The 18306-nt window shown below is 38.7% G+C and overlaps 1 protein-coding gene across 1 annotated transcript; it reads left to right on the top strand.

The window, feature by feature from the left end:
• Positions 1-3186: 3186 nt before the first annotated feature.
• Positions 3187-17952, top strand: LOC114895686 (carbonic anhydrase 2). The gene is made up of 7 exons (XM_029223251.1): positions 3187-3440; positions 4550-4747; positions 11354-11472; positions 11901-11993; positions 12997-13059; positions 15630-15785; positions 17147-17952. The coding sequence occupies exons 1-7, from the start codon at positions 3407-3409 to the stop codon at positions 17264-17266; spliced, it is 783 nt and encodes a 260-aa protein (XP_029079084.1). The 5' UTR covers positions 3187-3406; the 3' UTR covers positions 17267-17952.
• Positions 17953-18306: the final 354 nt, after the last annotated feature.

The raw sequence follows: 18306 nt of genomic DNA, 5'->3' as shown, positions 1-18306 counted from the left end.
TGCAAGTGTGCTAGAATGGACTTCTCCATAGCCCAAACACTCCTCCCTCCCCCTACAAAAAGCTGCATGCTGCAGAAAGCTCATTCTTCTTGTTTCCCTGAACCTTGCCCAGGTATTTAATTTTGCATTTATTACATTATATTCTAACGGTTTAGCACTGTCTGGGGTGAACTGAATAGCCATTTACTGAGTGCCTTGATGTAGCAGGTGATTTATACATAGTCTCTAATTGAATCCTTATAATAACCCTGAGGTGTGTGTCATTATTCCTACTTCACAAATGAGCAGCCAGCAGCTTCTTGGGATGGTGGATTACAACTTGATGATCATAATAGTGTCTGATTAGAATGTGCTATCGAAAATACTTGGATGGATGAATATGTGTGCAAAGACCTACAGGAGCCCCAGGAAGGGATTGGCTCTTAGCCTGCATAGATATTTACTTGAAAACTATGATTGTAACAAACATGAGACTAGTTAACTTTTTATTATCTTATTAGTTCTGTAGTTAAATGTTTAATAAACTATGTATATTTCACCTTGTAAAATATACTAACAATATCTTTACTTTGAGGGGGGGAAAAGCAAATACTTTTCCATTTTATTTTATATTTTTAGCAAGATTAATATGTTAGAAGCCTTTTTATTATGATAATTAGAGCATGGACTTCAAGATTTTTATATTATATTTCCCTGATCTATAGCCTGCCATTTCTTCCTCCTGGGGCAGGAAAAAAGTGCCTTTATTCAGATACTGTACAGTTTCTTTATTTAGAATTATTCTGAAATGAACAAGTCTTTCCCTCTAGTAGAAACATGGGGACAGGAAAATTAATATTTTTTATATTTAAAAATCCAATCTTAGAGTAGTCTTTTGAACATAACTGAATTATGACTGCCTGCTAAGAATGCCCTCAGTAAAATAAAGTTACATTCTGAATGTATCTACATGAAGGCACAAAGCCATCTCCAGCACTGAAAAAAAATGGACCGAAAAAAGTATTGACAATCACTGTAATAAAAAAAGTTAATAAAAAAATGTAGATCTCTGCTGAATATCCAAAGGTGAGATATATTTTCTGCCCTGCAGTGAGCATGTGACATTCTCCCCAAGCACAGCTCTGTGGGGAGGGCCTGCTCCACTGAAAATGAGTTCATTTTCTAGAAGTGAGAGAGAAGGGAGAAACTCACTTGAATAATAAGAATCTATTTTCTGAACTGCAGTTTGGTGGTGTTTGAAGTTTTAGAGATATTTAATAATCAAAATATACTCTTGTTACTTCCATGTTAGTAAAGCCACAATCCAGCTCCACAGAAAATGAGAGAGACACAAGGATTCCAAGGATTCTGAAAGCCTAGCTAGCTTCACAGAGTCTTTAGAACCCGCTTTACATTCATAGACTTAGTATTCAACTCTTAGCACTTACCAACTTTACATCCCCAGGGCCTGGTGAAGAGTCTCGTAGAAACTGCAAGGCCCTCTCCTTTTGAATTAAGTAAATATTTCAAAATTATGCAAAGAATCAAAATTATTATACTGGGCTCCACAAGAGACTAGGCAGCTACAGAGGCATAAATAAAAGGTTCTTTGTAACTACAAACTACATTTTCTGATGTTACTAGAAATCAAAAATAGCTCATTGCCTAAGAATTCACGGTGACATCAACCAGAAGACCCCAACACAAAGAGGTATACACTTTTCTGGATACTTAGGACAAAAACAAGTAAATCTAAATATGAATCATATTTGTTTGTGTGGAATTGACTGATATAAATAGTAAATAATGATTTTGAGATCAACATTACAAAAATTTACACTAATATTATAACTTATCCTTTTATTTGTCTATAAGAGTAATATGATGTTAAGGCTGATAGAACTGTGTAAAACTGTGTCTTTCTGCCCCAGTTTTAACCCTAATACTATGCTCTCAAAGATCATAGAGATCCACAGGAAAGAAAATCCTTCTCCACTTTTTGTGGCAAAGCCCCCTGAGGGAAATGAATTCTGTCCCCACCTCAAAACAGTCCTGACTTACCCATTAGGTACAGGAAAAACAGTAGCTCAGGCTCACAACACTTTTCAATATCCATGAAAATAGTTTCTTTTAAAATCAGAAGAAAAAAATTGAACATTTAGATCAAAGAAAAATTTTAAATATATAATATTAAGGTATTAATCTTTATATCAATACAGCCATAAATACCTGTATGTGTGTGTGAGTATGTTTATGAAGAAGGGACCCATAAAGGCAAAATGCCTAGGGCCCAGGAAAGCTATAATGCTGCCTTGTCTCAAAAATATCCTGTCTTAAATTTCTTTCAATTGGTTTTTAGGTATGCCAGATGCCAAGTTTCCTTTGTCAGCCAAGGAAATTCTCATCTTTTTGCAAGAAATTCTTTCTTTTACCCAATTCCTGTTAGAAAAGTGATTCTTTAGAAGTTTTGATTGCTTTAAATTAATATGTACTCAACTAGGAAGTCTCTCCCGCAACGTTAATTTTTTAAAGAGGAAAAAGAAGATAGGAGGAGATGAGCACTTTATATGAGACCTTGACAGCTCTCAAGGAAATGCATTCTCCCTTGCTCGCCTCAGTTTGGACTTATGCAAAAGAGACTCTCTCCTCTTTCTTGATTTATTCCACGGCCTTCCAGCAGGGGGAGCGTGGTTCTCAGCCCTAAGCGGCTCGCTCCCCAGCGCCTCAACGGACCGTATCCCTATTTGCCCCAAGGTCAAAGCTCCTAACCGAGCTTGCCGGCCCAGGGCCGGGGATACCGGTCAGCAACCCTCCGGGCTGGAGACCTCGGCGCGGGTGGGGCCGATGGGGCTGGGCGGAAGGGCTCCGAGGCCAAGGATGCGGTCACAAAGGGGACAGGGGATGAGAGGCACCGGGCCCGGGTCCCGAGCTGTCAGCTCTGCCGCCAGCCTCAGCGCCCCGGAGGGGGATGGGGTGCACGTAGACGCTCCGCAGCCCAGTCCAACCCAGGAGCCCAGGAGCAGCTGCCGCCGCCGCCGCCGCCGCCGCCGCCACGCGCGCAGAGAGCTCGGAGCCTCTTGGCTGCCCAGGGACCGGGGACCCGGGCCGCGGGCCGAGGGAGCCGGGCGTTGGGAGAGGAGTTCTTGAACCTGGCCGAGCGCCCGCCGGGAGGGCGTTCTCCCCGCCCCCGGAGCCTCTCCAGCCCGGCCCGCCCCGAGTGCGGGGAGATCACCTCCGCCTGTCACCTCCTCCCCGCGTCGCCCAGGTCCACCCGGGGCCCCCTCCCCCGGGCCGCCCCCAAGCACGAAGTTGGCGGGAGCCTTATAAAAGCCGGCTACGGCGCGACCCGCGGACACACGTTGCAGGCGCCAGAGCAGCCGCCGCTTAGATCCGCGCCAACTCCTCTGCCCGGACCTACGGCGCGACCATGTCCCATCACTGGGGATACGGCAAGCACAACGGTGAGTGCGGCCGGCGGACGGCGCGGTGCGGCGCCCAGGGCCCCGGTACCCGCAGCGCCCGCACCTACTGTTTACCGCTGCCGTCCGGAGCACCCGAGGCTCAGGTGCGCCTCCGGCGCCCGCCCCGCCCGCCGCTCCCAGGCACGGGATGCCCCCAGCACAGATCCCTAGACCACCGTCGAGGAATCCGAGTCCCGCTGCGGTGCGCAGGGCCCGGGGAAAGGGGTGCGCAGCCGCAGCCGCGGGACCCACGGACAGTCACTCCAGGGTCACGAGCCGGAGACCATCCTATCCCGACCCAGGAATAAACTAGGAAGGGCTGTAAGGAAACATTTTAGTTGATCGCAGAGAAATTAGGGAGCCCCCTTCACCCACCCACCCGCAACTTCATCTCAGCACCACCTGTGGCTAAGACTCTCAGCACGAACTGTTCCGGGGCATTTTCTTGGGCTGGTCTGAATCCTTTGCGTTGATTTCTGAGTTTTCCCTTCATCTCTCGACTTCTTATGTTAGGAGGTCACCAGGAACCCGGTTTTATCAGGGCCGCAGATCTGGGTTCTCCCGGGCCAGCAAACGCAAGGGAAAGATGTGTCTGGCGCATCTTTGAACATCTTTAGGGGGTTGGGGATCCCCAGGTCATGGGGATCCTGACCATTAAGGGAGGGGTGCCCAGGCCTGAGCAGTTGACTCTGTCCTTACATCTAGTCCGAGGACTAGAGGAAGGAATTCCGATCTGCTGGAGTGTCCTAAGTGAGCTTGCATATCCCAAATCCTAATCACAAACCCAGTGTCAGTTGCTCAATTTCAGTAAAAGGAGCATAAAAATGGCTAATATTTATATGGCGCTCACTGCTTGTTCTAAAAGCTTTACATGTATTGATTCTAATTCTCACACCAACCTCTATAAGCTAGATGTTATTATTACCCCCTAATACAAATGAGAAAACTAAGGCACAGATTAAATGTTTTCCCAAAGGTTATTCAGCTGTTCGGTGGTGCCGCCAAAACTGGAGCTGAGCAGTTTGGCTCCAGAGGCATTGCCCTTTTCTAGGGGTCTGCATGTGCCCTTCCCCACACTGGGGAGTTCACACGTCTGTTCTCAAACCCAGGACCCGAGCAATGGCATAAGGACTTCCCCATCGCCAATGGAGAGCGCCAGTCCCCTGTTGACATCCACACCCAGGCAGCCGTTCATGACCCTACCCTGAAGCCTCTGTCTCTTCGCTATGAGCAAGCGACTTCCCGGAGAATTATCAACAACGGTCACTCTTTCAACGTGGAGTTTGATGACTCCCAGGACAAAGCAGGTCAGTGTTTAAAAAATAACTTGTGCAGTTCAGCCAGTAGCTGTTTTCCCAGCTTAACAGAAGCAGCAGCAGGACCCCTGTAATACTACACTCTGATAATCTTCATTAGGTTGCAGTCTCTGAGGAGTAGGCTAATTACTTTGAAGTGGCAGGGGCTGTCTCTCCCTGTAAAATTCCTGGTTTCTATGTAGGGCATTGAATAACTGTGATATGCCTGGGAAAAGTCACAAAAGGCAAGGTGCCCTGGCAACAGAGATCAGCAAAGATGAGATTTGCAAAACTTGAACTTTTAAGACTCTAAAATATTTGTTTCCCAGAATTGATGCCTATCCAAGAAAAAGCACATCCTAGGGTGATCTGCAAGGTAGCAGTGAGAAGAGTGATGGAAACCTAATACTTTAAAATCCTGAAATTCTTGGAAACATTGTATTTACAAATATTTTCTCAGCATTGGGCTAGTGTGATAAAGGTGGTCGTGTATCTTGGTATCCACCCAGAAATTTATTCCACAAAGGAAAATGTTTTAGAGTTGGTTGGACATACCTGGTCCATTACTGACAAAACCAATTACCATAATTTATTTGTAGTGAGGCTGTTTACAGAATGCCCTTTGAATTGTCCTTTTCTTCTTGCTTAGAAATAGGAGAACAATCCCCTTGATTTTGTTGCCAGTGTCCTATTTTCCTGAGTGCTTTCCTCTGAAGGGCACTGAGTGAATGGAGCTACAAACACATTATGTGTGGTGGTGTGGGAGTCTGGGGGTGGGGGGCAGGGAGCATTGGGGCAAAATGAGGGAAGAAAGAGACAACATTCAATAATGCTGTCAGAATGTTGGAGTAATGACCTATAGTACTCACATGGTATATAAATGTAATTATCGTCATTATAATAGAGTTGACTATTCTCTTTCAGTAGCTATCCAAAGTATTCAGTACAGTTTTGAAAAAATTCTTCCTTCCTCCCCTCTTGGGAGTGATAGTAACTTAACCTAAGTTTTTGTTTTCTTAACTGTAAAATTGGAGTAGCAGTATCTATTACAGAGGAAGGATTGAATGGGACAGACATATAAAACCTAGTGCTTGTCACCTAACAGTTCCTCAATAAATGACCATTGCTCTTGTCGGGTCTACACACCATTTGACTGCCTTTATTAGGCAATTGCTGTAGCTATTGCACCTCTGATAAGTTTTTTGAATTAAGTTTTTAATTAGCTTTAAAATTACTTCCCATCACTTGATGGCATTTTAAAATCTTACTTTTATATTGTCCCAAACATGCCATTTATTATATTAAACTATGTACTGATTTTATATATGACATTATTACATAGTAATATGTCTTACCATGAATATGTCAAGTTCTGACGGATTTCTACATAAGCAGGAACTGATGAGAGCTAGCCACCTTTGTCTAACTACTTCTGGTGAATAACACATACATTACTAAAGCAACTGGCCATGTTTAGATTGTGAAACAGATGAAAATCAAGTGGTTCAGATAGAGGCTCAAACCCATGTCTTTAGAGACAGAGGTATTATTCACCTAGTTTTATGCAAAAAAACAAAATTCTTACAAATACCACTTATATGTTAAGACAAGCTAGGCATCTTGAGGGCAGGATGGAGTCCTGGTCCCTCTCCTGAATCCCCAGAGGCCATGATGGTGATACCTCAGGTAGAAAGACATAGAAATAGTAGACGCTGACAGTCACTTTGATAAGTGCAACAGGGAAGTATCCCAAGGAAATATGGAAAGCAGGTTTGGAGTTGGCCTGAGCAAGTCAGAAAAGATTTTTCAGGGTGAATAAAGTTTGTGGTTGAAGGATGAGGCTTGAAGGATTTCAGTTTCTTGGAGGAGACTCCAGGCAAAAGGAAGTAGGAAACATGGGGGACTTGAGAGAGCTAGGCAAGAGGTACAGTAAAAACAAGAGGAGTGAATGTTAGAAAGACTTGTTCTCCTTTAAATACGGAAGACTCCTTTGTACTTTTGCCCATATCTCTTCAACATTTGCAGTTGTTTTGATTAAACAGGAAGCATTTTTTTTCTAGAATACAGAATATATTAAATGCTGATGTTAAGGGAAAACACATCTACAGGATAGAAAAAAGAAAAAAAAGTGAAACAAAACCAATCATACCATGCAGAGAAACACCCTTTAGACTTTTTTTTTAAGATCCTAGACTCTCAAGTTAGAACAAATGGTAGAGATACTCTAGTCAAACCCACTTAAAATAAACATGAAGAAACAGAACGCTCAAGAGTTTAAGTTACTTGCTAATCATCTCCTTCCTAGTTTGTTGGAATGAGACTAAATGGCAACCACTTAAAAATAGAAATTGAATAAGAATCTTTGAAGGACCATCATAGTTAATATTTAGTGTGTTTGTACTTGTACCATGTTTTTAAAAACTGATATACTTTTATGTTCACTTAAGTCAAAAAATAATTTTTCATTTTGGTCACTCAGTTTTTTAAAATGGACAGTTTATCATAGCTTTTTGTTAGGAATTATTTTCATGGTGTTAACATTTTTAGATATCCTTTATTTTCTGTAGTTAAATGCTTCAGTTCATTTACTTCCCCCCTCCACCCCCAGTGAGATTTCAGTCTTCTAGAACTTCTCATGGACTCAGATTTTCAGATGTATCCTAAATGTTATCTTATACCCAAACTTAAATACTTGGGTATAAGGAACTGAAGTGGAATTTATTGCTATGTTTAAGCTTGAGAGAAATCTTTTAAAATGCGGAGTTAATAGGCTTTAACTAGAAGCTTGGGTTAAAGCTCTCATCAATCTTCTAAATTCCTTTAAAAATAAACCACCTTAAATTAATGAAAAATTGTTAATTCTGTTAGGTTTTTTTTTATTATTAAAAAATAAATCTTCCTGCTTGAGATCTTTTATTACATGCTTCATCTGGGATAAAAGAATAGTAGTCAAATTGTTAACTCCTGCTAACTTATTAACTTTTATTAATGAGTTTAAAACTCTCCTGCTTTGTAGCAAAGTTAGAGGCAAATATCATTGAAAAACCAATGTTCGAATTATTGGGCCAACCCATATACAACTCTCACATCATTTCTGCTTTTAGAAATTGGAATATTTTTATCTGTTTTTATTATTTCAAGAAAGAGAAGGAAGGAAGCTGAGTTCACCTGTGCTCATTTCAAGCAGATCATTGTTTGTATGATATGATGGATCGTCATACAAGAGTCCTGCTTGATTTTCACAGACTTGCTTTTGAAGCTTTAACATTTTCCTTTTACAAACAATTATAAGTTAAAAGGAAACAGAACAACAAAAAATGGAAGGGCTTGTCCTGCCTACTGCTAATGGTGTGAACAGAACCCTAAACTTCTATAAAACTGACAAAAGCATCCTAGACACTGTATTTAATAATGTTCATGTCAAAGAGTTACTTTTTTTTTACTCTCGTACAATTGCCATAAACCTGAAACTGAAAATTTCTGTTCTCTTGAATCTTAATTGTGCTTACACTAGTGAAAGTGACAGCTAAACATTTCACTACATAAAAAGAAATGGAATGTGGGTGTCTATTTCTCAGATTTGTCTACACTGACATTTGTTTTTTTAACCTTAGTAGGTAGCCCTAGGATTATTGACCACTGCCGAAAAACCAAAACCGATTTAATAAATTTCAAATTATTCACCTGCTAGAAATGTGTTTTTAGTAGACTTATTCATTTACTTCATTAATAGGAAATCCCTTAAATTTTAGTTTTAAACTAAGGATTATTGGGAGTAGTTTATTTATATTTTGGATTTAGGAGAGATTATTGACATTCACTAAGGTCTTTAGTTTGTTATTTGGATGCATCTTATATTAAGTAATAATAAAGTGATTAAGAAGGAAAAAAATTTTTAACATTAAATTTTTAATTTATATAAGTATCTAATTTATTTCAATATTACTGGAATGAATCTCTTACTTTTCACAAGTAATGTATAATTTACAAAAGTAATATGTATAGGAAGACAGATTATAATATTACATTTAGTGCTTATTTTGTGTTTTATATATAGTATGTATAATTGATGGAAGACCATAAAAGTTAAACTCTTCTGGGGCTCTTGGTTTTGAGGTTTGGATTTAAATTAAGTTTGGAGAAGTCTTGAACAAGACATTGAGTCTTTGAGTAGAAAACCCCATTTATGTATCTCTATCACTTGTGGAAAACATTTCTATGGTACAAGAGGTGATTGACTCTTCAGAGCCCCACTAACAGACTTTACAGAGGAAAAAATAAACAATTTTTTAAAAGAATATCAGCAATTTCTGATATTCTTTAAAATTATTTTTGCATTAGAAAACCATGTTTTATTTTAAACTGGGGTAGTTTAGAAAATGGCTTGGAGCAATCAAATTAAGTAAAAAAATAAGTAGATCCAGAATATTGCATAAGCTCCATCTTTAACCTTGTCTTTCCTATTTCTCAAATAAAAAGATGTATGCTACCTTTATTAGAGTTTATGGCAATTTATTATTATAACAATGTTTTGAGGGATTTCATTGACTAAACTCCATGCTAAGAGTTTGCTGAGGAATGACCAATTAGTTGAAGAAGGCCAGAAATGCTGCTTTTTGTAGCAATTAAACTTCAAAAATTTAATACCTTTCCTAATTACAGTGGGCTTCTAATCTACATAGCAACATAGTTTTATTTTAACAGGAGTTCAAACAGGTATCTGGGAATAATAGATTAGCCCTGAAAGTGTTTAATCTTTGAACTTAGAGTGTTTCTTTTTTTTTTTTTTTTTTAGTATTAGAAAACCTTATTTAATAAAAGCTCATATACTCTTGCCTAATTCTAAATCTTTTCTGAAATATGATCAGTTATCTCAGATGCTTACTATGGTTTTATTTAACTAATTTTGCCATTTGGCAGAATTAATGATGTTACAAATGGTTTTTATGATCAGCCAGTTAGTTAGTAGTTTAAAAAAGTTATTATAAAGGAATTAATTTTGGTATCAATTTACCTTATAAACATGTATTTTGTTTTAAGGGTATATATAATTATGAAAAATGGGAATTCCTTCATTTTGGAAAAAGTCTATTTTGGGGATATAAGGATAATTCTTTCCTTATCAGATTTAGAAAAACACTTTTACAATAAAAGTTAAGTTTCAAGAGATGTGATATTATCAGAATACATCCAAATTCATGTTTCTTAATAGATCTGTAATGTAATACCTTTTATAATTTGTTCTCTTTCTTTTTTTTTATTCTTTTCTTCTCCTGGCCTATTGTAAGGCAGATCTGGCAGCCAGAGGTTGTATCAGGAGCCATAGAAAGGCCTGACTGCTTAAGTATCTTCCAGCCAGCTTTATCTTTTCTTTGAATAGATGAATGGGTATTGCTGCCATCTAAGCATATTTAGGTGAAGTTGAGCGAACAAACTTTTTGTACAGACTTTGTCCCTTGGTTTTACAAAGCCAAAATTAGTTTGGGCTCATTACTCTGTGGAATTATAAATCAAAGCTAATAAAATACACTTATAGCAAAAGGTGTTCTAATCCCAGTTCTAGAGAAATAAAATTGAAGTAGTAGAACTAAACTAATTTTAAAAGCTTTTATCAGTTAAGTCCCATTAATACATATAAATTAGGTAAAAGGCTTTTTGGAGGGAATGGGGGAAACAGTGATTTCTTACTATTTTAATCCTCTCTTAAGACACAGCTCATTAATTATCTACAGATAGACTCTAGTCTAAGAATGTGATTTCTAATATGGATTTAAGTATAATAAAGTTACATTAATATCAGAACAGTAGAATCATGGGATGGTTATTAAAGTTAGAATTTCAAGAAAGCATTATGCACTGCGTCTCACAGATGATCAGTCAATTCTTAGTGAAGTAGTAAATAATTAGAGGTATCCATTCTACGAATGAGCAAATTAAGATCAGAAAGTCAAATAGAACATTTTAAGGGTATAAAGCTAATTAGTAGCAGTGACAATCTGCTGTGTAAGGAAAATTGTAAGCCTGTGTAAGGAAAAAGCCTGTGTAAGGAAAATTGATTTTATGTTGTTAAGCTCAAGGGAATGCTTATTGTTTCACAAATTCTGGTAAGAACTGGTATCAGAGGTTAGCAAGGCCGGCTGAAGGTCAGTCACTGGGCCGTGGCAGAGGAGAGATTCCTCAGCTTGCAGGTGTGCAGCAGACCAGCACTGACGAGTAGCTGTGGGCACTTCCTCGCTGATTCACAGAGGAATTCATAGTTCCCCTGAAAATTTCCTCTCTCTGAACCTGAACCTGAACCTATGAGGAGGCCCCAAAAAAATCTGGAAGAGAAGTGCCACTGTGCTCAGAAAACAGATGGGAAAAGCATCCATCCTTCAGTCAACAAAAGTGAGGAAAAAATAAAACAGTTGAAATGATCCTCTTCAGCTCTGTAGACTAAACCTGAGTCTAGATTGAATTTTCAGAGTGAAAATGTTGGTTCAGGCATAAATTTAGTACTATAAAATGGGATTAAAGATTGTAATATTCAGTAGTGTGTGTTTCACATGCATATGTATGAGTGTGTGTGTATGTAAATGTGTGTGTGTGTGTATATATATATATATTTTTTAATTTTAGTGCTAGAAGGAGGACCCCTCACTGGCACCTACAGGTTGATTCAGTTTCACTTTCACTGGGGTTCATCTGATGAGCAAGGTTCTGAGCATACTGTGGATAAAAAGAAATATGCTGCAGAGGTAAGATACACTTTTTTTCTTTCAAAAGCTTAATTTTGTAAACTCAAACCCCCTATTTTACAAAGGACCTTCACATTTGCTTTTTATAACTTTTATTTGTGATATTACGATTAATGCTGCAAAACTTTCTCTAAGACCTCCATTTGCACAAAATTAATAAATTCAAATTGGAGGATCCTGTTTTAATGGAAATCTAGAAATAAACTTTCTGTCTTTCCTCAAAAGTATGCAACTCTTTTTCTTAGAGTTGTTGAAGGAATCACTTGATATTATGCCAGTTAGAATTAAAATACAAGTTTAGATTTAAAATTATCCACATTTTCACTTTCTTTAGTAACCTCTAGCTGTGAAGAAAAGATCGCTAGATAGCTGTGTAGGCTTTTATCATGTAAATCATTTGTTGTTTGTGGTTTTGTCTCCAACTTTAGCTCCACTTGGTTCATTGGAACACCAAGTACGGGGAGTTTGGAAAAGCAGCGCAACAGCCTGACGGACTGGCTGTTTTGGGTATTTTTCTGAAGGTTAGTTGATGGCCCAATTCTTTTTATTCCCTGTTTTCAAAAAAGATTAACTGGACAGAACATTCATAACAAATAGGACATTCTACAAAGAGCCTAGGAAATGCCTTTGGCTCTGAAGTATTTTCAGGCTTATTTTCCCGTGCATCTGCTAGTAGCAGTAGAGATGGGGGACAAAATTGCAGAGGTATTTCATAGGTACCATTTGGATGTAAATGTGAAGGGTATATACATGTGAAATGTGAAATGAGACAGAGGCATATTTTGGATGAATACTAGTATTTTTTTTTTCATTCAACCTTAAGCTAGAAAGTACTATTTTATGATAGTGCTAAATTAAGACCAAGTTTTGGAGAAGTGAAGGACAGTGACTCCATATTGGAGAATTCAGGCAACAAGAGTAGGACATACAGGTTGAGCTGCCCTCTGGATAGTTGTCAACCCAGTGGAGAAAGGTCTGGGCTGCAGATTCATGATTCTGGAAATCCTGTGTCAAGGTGGAAGCTACAAGTGTATATGAAATCATCCGAGGAGAGCATGAAGAGGGAGGGTAAAACTGCTCAGCAAGCAACCCTAAGAAACTTCAAACTGTAAGGAAAGATGCTGATTAAATGACTAAAAATGAATACAGGAGTCAAGGGAGATTTGGGAGGCTGGAGAGCAGGAGGAAAGCCAAAAGAGGGGAGAATTTTTAAAAGGAGGGAAGATGATAGCACAAAATCCTGCATGAAGCTTAAAGTAAGCACGTGAACAGTGCTCTTTGCTTTGGCAGTTGGAGATCACTGGTGACATTTGAGAAGGTAATTTCAGGGGAACTACAGGGGCAGAAGCAGAAGGAGGTTGTCAGTGAAAGAAGGGAAATCAAACTAAGACTGATGGGTGGCGTGTAACAAATGGTGGGTTTTGGTTTGCTATTTGGAGAAATTTTACCATAGAGCTGCCCTAACTAAAAGCTGGTGTAGTGCCAACTGGAATACACTATCTTGTCCCTTGTCTCTTTCTATAGATTGGTGATGCTAAACCAGGCCTCCAGAAAGTCGTTGATGCGCTGGATTCCATTAAAGCAAAGGTATAGTTGAATTTTTTGCCACCTGAATAAGGTACCTATTTTCCATATCCCACTCAGTTTTGAAAATTCTTTTGCTCAAATTGAGTAGTCTCGGTTTGACGTGTGGTGCTTAGATGAGCAGTTAATAAAGGTAAAATGTTGCTTATGCGTTTATTTAATTTATCTTTAACCCAAAGTTGATCCTAATACTTGTATAATTTTAAGACTTGTATTTATTTAATCTTGCTTCCCATCATTTGAACATCCATATGCAAGAGTCAGAGAAAATCATGATTGCAAGGAGGCTGAAAGATCATCTGGTCAAATTATTCACTCATTCATACAGCAGATATTCGCTGAGTACTCACTACATTCTGGTCACTTTGTTAATCTAGGAAATACAGTGGTGAACATGACAAGTCAAGTCATGCTTTGTGGAGATTTATATTCTGTGACCTCTTTGAATTCATGTTTAAATCCGCTCCACAGCACAGTTGTGCTGAGGTCATGGAGCATCTGCTTATAAATACTACCATCAGCAGTAGCAACCTGGCTTTATAAAACTCATCCTCAAATCGAAGCAGCATCTATCTTCTGAAATGCTTACCTGTTACCCTGAGCTTGACTCCCTTGATTCACATAGAATAAACCTGATCCTACAACACTAATTCAAAAAGATACATGCACCCCCTCGTTCACTGGAGCATTATTTACAATTGCCAAGATAGAAACAGCCTAAGCATCCAGTAACAAATAAATGTATAAAGAAAATGTGGTATATAGATAGATAGATGTAATGGATTCAGCCATAAAAAAGAATGAAATCATGCCATTTGTGACAACATGGATGGACCTTGAGGGCATTAGGCTAAGTGAGATAAGTCAAAGAAAGAAAGACAAATACCATATGAACTCATATGTGGAATCTAAATAAATAAGCAAAACAAAACAAGCAAACAAACAAAAAACCAACTCAAAAGTACAGAGAATAGATTGGTGGTTGCCAGAGGTGGGGGTGAGGCCAAAATGAGTGAAAGGGGTCAAAAGGTACAAATTTTCGGTTGTAAAATAAGTCGTGGGGATGACTTATAAATAAGTCAAAATAAGTACTATATTGTCTATAGTTAATAATGCTGTATTGCCTACTTGAAAGTTGCGAGGAGTATATTTAAAAGTTCTTAACACAAGAAAAGAAAATTCTGTAACTATATATGTTGACAGGTGTTGACTTATTGTGGGTGATAATTTCACAACATATTCAAATATTGAATCTTTACATTGTATTCCTGAAACTGATATAACATGTCAATTATACCTCAAAAAAAAAAAAAAAAGAACCAAAGCAAAACCTAATCTTCCTTCCACTTGACCCTATTCTCTATCAGCCTTTTACCTACCCCCAGGCTAATTATCTTTAGTCCCCTTTAACTAGTCTTACATGACAGTTGTCTCTTTGCAGCAAGCTTGTCACTCTTCCAGTAACTCTTTCCTGTTGCTTCTGTTGCTCTAAAAGCATGGTGTCCAGGACTGAATACAGTTCTTCAGTTCTGCCCGAGCCATCAAATAGGACAGCAAGACAATTACCTCCTCGTCAAGGATACTATATATTTTCTGTTACAGCAACCTAAAATTGCCTCATTTCAGTGGCAGCAATTTCACTTTAAATACTGGCTATGATCAATGAATGACTTAAAGAAAAATATAAGGGATTATTTTAGAGCAGGGGTCCCCAACTCCCGGCCACAGACAAGTCCGTGGCCTGTTAGGAACTGGGCCACACAGCAGGAGGTGAGTGGTGGGCAAGTAAGCAAAGCTTCATCTGTATTTACAGCCGCTCCCCATAGCTCACATTACCGCCTGAGCTCCGCCTCCTTATAGATCAGTGGTGACATTAGATTCTCATAGGAGTGCAAACCCTACTGTGAACTGCACATGCGAGGGATCTAGGTTGCACACTCTTTATGAGAATCTAATGCCTGATGATCTGAGGTGGAGCTGAGGCAATGATGCTAGCACTGGGGAGTGGCTGCAAATACAGATTATCATTAGAGGAGAGGTTTGACTGTACAGAGACCATAATAAATCAATTGCTTGCAGACTCATATCAAAACCCTATCGGTGGGTGTCAAGTGAAAACAAGCTCAGGGCTCCCACTGATTCTGCATTATGGTGAGTTGTATAATTATTTCATTATATATTACAATGTAATAAAGAAATAAAGTGCACAGTAAATGTAATACGCTTGAATCGTCCCCAAACCATTCCACCCCCTCCCCTGGTCCGTGGAAAAATTGTCTTCCACGAAACCAGCCAAAATGGTTGGGTACCTCTGTTTTAGAGGACAAGGTGAGAAAATGGATAGGTGAAATTAATAGTCAGGTTCTCTTGCTCATATCTGCCAGTCTAAATTTCCATGTCAAATGTCTTCTGTTAATTTGTTTTATTCTGTTTTCTGGTGAACATGGAACTTCCCTTTAAAAAAATTGAAAGTTTTCTGGGTACCAGAGGGGAATATTTCTGTTTCCTCTTCTCCTGCCTCCCCCCTACTCTGATCATGTGACATTTTTAACACGTGTATTTCCTTGTTCCAGGGTAAGAGTGCCGACTTCACTAACTTTGATCCTCGTGGCCTCCTTCCTGAAAGCTTGGACTACTGGACCTACCCTGGTTCACTGACCACCCCTCCTCTCCTGGAAAGCGTGACCTGGCTCGTGCTCAAAGAACCCATCTCTGTTAGCAGTGAGCAGGTCTGTTTGCTAAAGTCAGGTGGAGCATTTAGTCCAGGCAGAAGGACTTGGCCTTTGGAGTCAGACAGACCTGGGCTTTAATCCTCCTCCTGATGCTTCTAGCTGTGCAACTAGTGCCAACAACGGTGCTTAGCAGATATATTCAGCACTCAATAAGCATTTGTTGTTGTTAACTATAATCTTAGGCAGTTTTTTCTTTTTTACTCTAAAGTTGGATAAAATTGAAGATTACATGAGAAAGGTGTCTGTCACCTAATAAATGCTTTTTTGTAAGCTATGAAGAAACTGAGGCTGGGAACAAAGAGATTTTATATTCAAGGGTGCATAGGTATGGGTGATAATTCCCAGCCTACTGCTCACTCACCTAAGAGCTTACTGCAGTTTATTTATGTCAGAATACATTTCTGGATCCTGACAAAGGCAAGAGTCATCTCTTAGAGAAAATATGTCTATTAAAAGTCATTCCAGGTTGCTTTAGCAGCTTAGACCAGATACACATTTCCTATACAGTGTAGTTTGTGCTGTTCGAGTGATCAGTGCATGCAGTGACCATGGCTGTGCCTGTTATAGTAGTTGGCTTACATGAAGTTGACTTCCTGGGGGGTGATCGAGGGAATATTAGTGGACCAAAGAGATCAGGTTCAAGGCTATTGATTCATGGGCAGCTACATTACTTCCCAAACCACCCCTCTTCATTTAGATCAAGTCATGCTTAAGGAAAGGGAAGTGCCAATTTGCAAAAAGAACCTCAAAGAAGAAAGAAACTGGTTGAGGGCTGCCTATGTCACATCACTGTGCCAGGAACTGACACAAATTTAATAGGGAATCAAAATTAACCAATGATAAGGATTTGAAATCCCAGCTTGGGCAGATTCATTCCTGTGTTTCTATAAATTTAAGAAGAGATGTCAGCCCATCATTCGGCCCCGGAATTTGCAGATCCTGGATCACTTCATCTAATTGTACAGATGCTGTCATTTATCTTCCCTGGGGTAGAAAACCAAACCTTAATTGGGATCTAGAATTGTTCTTATTACTTTACATCTCAGAATTATTTTATAGGCTTTTGATGTTTGATTATAGAATTAAAAGAGGAAAAAAAACAAGCTCTCCAAAAATTTCCTTTCAAATGACAGCAAGATTTTGTGTGTATTTTATAGAAATTGATTTGTTGTATAAAAGCATATATATTGATCTATATGTGATTATATATCTATTGGGAATCAAATTAAATTTTGAACATTGCAACATGGAACTGTGAATATTGGGGAATGTATTTCAAGATTTAACACAAACACATAATTGAATACTCCTGTGAAACTTTTATTTTTAATTTTTTCATCTTTGATTTTGTCTTTTAGTTATCGAAATTCTGTACCCTTAACTTCAACGCAGAGGGAGAACCTGAACACCTGATGGTGAACAACTGGCGTCCGACTCAGCCACTGAAAAACAGACAAATCAAAGCTTCCTTCAAATAAAATGGTCCCAGAGCCCGTGTCCAGTGAAGTCTTTGGGTTTCCCTTTAGCTAAGCACAAGTCTGCCTTGGTGAATTGGACCCTGGCTGCTTTGTATCTATTTGGTTTTCTAGACCCTTCTAGACCTGATGTGCTTACTACTAAAATGTGAAAACCTAGACCAATTGTCAGGCTTGACAGAATTGCTGTGACTGGTGCTTTGCTTATGGTAGTAGCCTTTTTGTAACAGAGAATAATATAAGGAGTAGGAGAAAAGTACCTTGACTTTGTTTGTAGCACGTGGGCTAATGAGCATTCACAATTGTTCACTAAAATGCTATTTTTAAAACATAAGAAAGTAGGATGATTGAATGCAAAGCCATATAATGAGATAAATTGAGCTGTGTAATATAAATCAGGTAAAATAGTCATGATCCTATGTAATGTAAATCAGATAAAATAAATGTTTGTGGTTCCAATATGGTAAATTAAAGAAAATTTTTAAATTCTTATATATTTGTAGCAATGTTACGTTAAATATTAATTGTGTTGTAATTTAGTGACTTTTGAAATATAGGGATGTAAATGAAGTATTATCTGTAAAGATTGTTATAGTTGTGATACAGAGTATATTTCCATTCAAATAATGTATCATAACTTAATAAATATTGTATTTTAGATATATTCTCTAATAAAATCTGGAATTCTATTTTGGGTTATTTTATTTTATGCTGGGCAGTGGGTAATAGTGGAGGAGCAAATGTGTACTTTTATAATTCATATTAATTCACTGTTAATAATAAGCCATCATAATTGACTTTCTCATAATTGATGGAGTCTCCATAAAAGGAAAACCCCTGAAGGTCATTTATTATTTGCCAAGAGCTGTTTTAAATGACTTGTGAGCACTCACTCATGTGATCTCCATGAGGACTGATCCTGAAAAGGAGAGGAAGTGGTGATATGAACAGCAGAAGGGGGGTGGGGGGATGTCCTGAATCAACACATGCTCCCTGGAAATACAATACATAAAAATCCATTTTATTCAAAAAGGGAATCCAAG

This window comes from Monodon monoceros, unplaced genomic scaffold (assembly GCF_005190385.1).
Source record: "Monodon monoceros isolate NGI ecotype Baffin Bay Population unplaced genomic scaffold, NGI_Narwhal_1 Super_Scaffold_14, whole genome shotgun sequence".
Lineage (NCBI taxonomy): Eukaryota > Metazoa > Chordata > Mammalia > Artiodactyla > Monodontidae > Monodon > Monodon monoceros.
Note: the sequence above shows the minus strand (reverse complement) of the source record. Positions and strands in the feature narration are given on the sequence as shown.